The sequence below is a fragment of the Haliotis cracherodii genome, unplaced genomic scaffold (genome assembly GCF_022045235.1).
Source record: "Haliotis cracherodii isolate W230 unplaced genomic scaffold, xgHalCrac1.p SCAF_12, whole genome shotgun sequence".
Classification (NCBI taxonomy): Eukaryota; Metazoa; Mollusca; class Gastropoda; order Lepetellida; family Haliotidae; genus Haliotis; species Haliotis cracherodii.
The window spans coordinates 11,567,468-11,571,902 of NW_027266267.1; the positions used below are offsets into that span (position 1 = coordinate 11,567,468).

The following is a 4,435-nucleotide window of genomic DNA, read 5'->3' on the forward strand; positions in this document are numbered from 1 at the left end:
TGGATTTGGCACTACGCCCTCACTAGACACTCTATGCCCCAAATAAGACACCTCAGTAGCGCAAAACGTGCACTTAGAAGGTTTCACCTTCAACCCACTCTCTCGTAGTCTTTCTAGTACTTGAGATAAGTGATCTGAATGATCTTCATAAGTCTTGGAGTAGATAATGATGCCATCAATGTACACCAAACAGATTTTCCACTGCAAGCCAGCCAATACACAATCCATCAGCCTCTGGAAAGTTCCTGGGGCATTACACAACCCAAACGGCATAACGTTAAATTCATACAGACCTCCTAGTGTTGCAAAAGCTGTTTTCTCTCTATCTCTAGGGTGCATTTCGACTTGCCAATATCCCTAAGCTAAATCCAGAGACGAAAACCAAGAAGAACCAGCTAATTGTTCCAAAGAGTCATCAATACGTGGTAACGGATAGGCGTCCTTAATCGAGGCATCATTCACCTTTCTAAAGTCAATACAAACTCTCGTAGATCCATCAGGTTTGCCAACTAGTACTATAGGGGAAGCCCAAGAGGACTCTGAATCCCGAATAATACCATCACGCTCCATATCTTCAATCAACTTCCTAACTTCAGGCTGCTTATGAATGGGCAATCTCCTAGGAGCTTGCTTAATTGGCCTAGTATCTCCCGAACGAATCTCATGCTGTACCTTGTTAGTCCTACCTAAATCACGTGAACCTGCTGAAAACACTTCTGAATAAGAAGCTAATAACATATCCAACTTTTGCTTCTGATCCACAGTCAAATCTTCCATCCTACACTTATCAAAATTTGGCGTACCCGAACTGGGATAACTCTCAGCTGGACAATTATGAACCATCTCAGTAAAAACTCCTATCTGAGTACCCTTGTTGATAGACACATTCAAAAAAGTGGGGTTAACCACTCTAATAGGAACCATGTTATCCACTGGCTCTACTGCCACCCGAGCCACCATAATCCTTGAAGTATTTTCAAAACTAGACTGTCCTTCAATGAAACCCCCACCTTCATAATCACCATTTAACTGGGAAAAGAAAATCATTTCATGACCTGCTGGGACCACCACTGTTTGTGGGACAACAACTCCCAACTGAACCACTTTATCAACCTCTTGCATAGGCACACTACTACCGGCTGCAAAGCCCATTCTGTTCTTATGCATATCAAGAGTGACCCATTATCTCTTGTAACATTCAGCGACCAGAAAAGCATCATAAGGTAAGTTCTGAACAACAGCAAAATAACATGTCAACTTGTTCTTTCCAAGCTGCACAATCCCCAAATGAACTAAACGTCCATCACCCAATCCAGTCAGATAAGCCTGTCCCCGAGCCAGACGCTGACTGAAGCTCGTGCGGCACGCACGAGCTTAAATATCCCTTTCCAAAATCCCGGATGTTAAAAACACCCGTATGAACCAAGGTAACTCTCTGTTCCGGTTTTGGGGAGTGTAGAGTGTAAACTTCCGTTACAAACACATGCTTAAGCAGTAGTTCAGTAATCTTGAGCGAGGCGTGCCTGAAGTAACCAGTACCCTACAGGACAGACACGGACCTGGTGACACCAGCATCCTACAGGAGAGACACGGACCTGGTGACACCAGTTCCCTACAGGACAGACACGGACCTGGTGACACCAGCATCCTACAGGACAGACACGGACCTGGTGAACCCAGGACACTCGAGGACAGACACGGACCTGGTTACACCAGTGCACTACAGGACAGACACGGACCTGGTGACACCATCATCCTAGAGGAAAGAAACGGTACTGGTGAACCCAGGACCCTCAAGGACAGACACGGACCTGGTGATACCATCACCCTACGGGACAGACACGGACCTGGTGACACCAGTACCCTACATGACAGACACGGACCAAGTGACACCAGTACCCTAAAGGACAGACACGGACCTGGTGACAATATCACCCATCAGGACAGACACGGACCTGGTGACACCAGCACCCTACAGGACAGAAACGGACCTAGTAACACTAGTACCCTACAGGACAGACACGGACCAAGTGACACCAGTACCTTACATGACAGACACGGTCCAAGTGACACCAGTACCCTGCAGGACAGACACGGACCTGGTGACACTAGCATCCTACAGGACAGACACGGACCTGGTGACACCAGTACCCTACAGGACAAACACGGATATGGTGACACCAACTCCCTACAGGACAGACACGGACATGGTGACACCAGTACCCTAAATGACAGACAAGGACCAAGTGACACCAGCACCCTACAGGACAGACACGGACCTGGTGACAATAGCACCCTACAGGACAGACACGGACCTGGTGACACCAGTACCCTACAGGACAGACACGGATCTGGTGACATCAGCACCCTACAGGACAGACACGGACCTAGTGACACCAGCATCCTACAAGACAGACACCGACCTGGTGACACCAGTACCCTACAGGACAGACACGGATCTGGTGACACCAACTCCCTACAGGACAGACACGGACATTGTGACACCAGCACCCTACAGGCGAAACACGCACCTGGTGACAGCAGCATCTAAGAGGACAGACACGGACCTGGTGACAACAGTACCCTAGAGGACAGACATGGATCTGGTGACACCAGTACCCTACAGGACAGACACGGACCTAGTGAAAACAGCATCCTACAGGACAGGCACGGACCTGGTGACACCAGCACCCTACAGGACAGGCACGGACCTGGTGACACCAGCACCCTACAGGACAGGCACGGACATTGTGATACCATCACCCTTCAGGACAGACACGGACCTAGTGACACCAGCACCCTACGGGAAAGACACAAATCTGGTGACACCAGCACCCTACAGGACAGACACGGACATTGTGATACCATCACCCTTCAGGACAGACACGGACCTAGTGACACCAGCACCCTACGGGAAAGACACAAATCTGGTGACACCAGCACCCTTCAGGGCAGATACGGACCTGGTGACACCATCACCCTAAAGGACAGACACGGACCTAGTGACACCAGCACCCTACGGGAAAGACACAAATCTGGTGACACCAGCACCCTTCAGGACAGATATGGACCTGGTGACACCATCACCATACAGGACAGACACGGACCTAGTGACACCAGCTACCTACAGGACAGACACGGACCGGGTGACACCAGCACCCTTCAGGACAGGCACGGACCTGGTGACACCAGCATCCTTCAGGACGGCCACGGAACTGTAGACAACAACAACCTACAGGACAGACACGGACCTGGTGACACCAGTACCCTACAGGCGAAACACGGAACTGGTGACAGCAGCATCCAACAGGACAGACACAGACCTGGTGACACCAGCACCCTACAGGACAGACACGGACCTGGTGATACCATCACACTACAGGACAGACACGGACCTGATGACACCAACTCCCTACAGGACAGACACAGTCGTACTGACAACAGCACCCTACAGGACAGACACGGACCTGGCGACACCAACTCCCGATAGGACAGACACGATCGTAGTGACACCAGCATTCTACAGGACAGACACAGACCTGGTGACACCAGCACCCTACAGGACAGACACAGACCTGGTGACAACAGCACTCTACATGACAGACACGGACGTAGTGACAACATCACCCTACATAACAGACACGGACCTGGTGACACCAACAGCCTACAGGACTGACACGGACGTAGTGACAACATCACCCTACATAACAGACACGGACCTGGTGACAACAACACCCTACAGGACAGACACGGACGTAGTGACAACATCACCCTACATAACAGACCTGGACCTGGTGACACCAGCACCCTACAGGACAGACACGATCGTAGTGACACCAGCACCCTACAGGACAGACACGGAGCTTCTGGTACCAGCACCCTACAGGACAGAAATAGATCTTGACATAACTCCAAATAGCAGGGACAGGAACATCGTCATCAGCTTAGATCCGCGTCGCGTCGCCACAACAAACATTTACATGTATACCGTTCAACCACTCACTGATATCAATTGCTTGTTCAGGCGGTCGTCATGCGTATTCGCATTCTTTTGCAATATCTGAGTGAGTAGGTTGAACGCCGCTTTGAGCGTGTCAGTTGTGATATTGATGTATAAATGACCTCATAGAACTTGTAGAGATAATACAATGACACGTCATATGCTTCTTTCAGGCAGACTGCCTACAGTTGCTCACACAATTTTAATTCATGGTATACTTCAGAGGACAAGGAAGTTCAAGAATCCGTCATTATCCAGGGGATATGTATAATTAAAGTGATTGGGAAAAAAAATATAAACACAATTGTGTCAATTTCACCACTAAACAAATTGTATATCCACATTTACATATAATTGCATTGTACACCACACACACACATCCACACATGGTTGATGCATGTCATCGTGTCCCTGTTGCGTAGATCGATGTTCATG

General features: G+C 49.3%; 1 protein-coding gene across 1 annotated transcript; it reads left to right on the forward strand.

Moving 5' to 3' along the window:
* Positions 1-2,228: 2,228 nt before the first annotated feature.
* Positions 2,229-3,490, forward strand: LOC139457014 (uncharacterized). Its single transcript, XM_071238468.1, has 2 exons — positions 2,229-2,570; positions 2,771-3,490. The coding sequence occupies exons 1-2, from the start codon at positions 2,229-2,231 to the stop codon at positions 3,488-3,490; spliced, it is 1,062 nt and encodes a 353-aa protein (XP_071094569.1).
* The last annotated feature ends 945 nt before the right edge of the window (positions 3,491-4,435 follow it).

Excerpts from the sequence above, each read along its gene's own strand:
- LOC139457014 (XM_071238468.1), top strand. The coding sequence starts at position 2,229 with ATGACAGACAAGGACCAAGTGACACCAGCACCCTACAGGACAGACACG. Across the intron at positions 2,571-2,770 it reads AGAGGACAGACACGGACCTG|GACAGACACGGACCTAGTGA; the intron begins GTGACAACAGTA and ends ATCACCCTTCAG.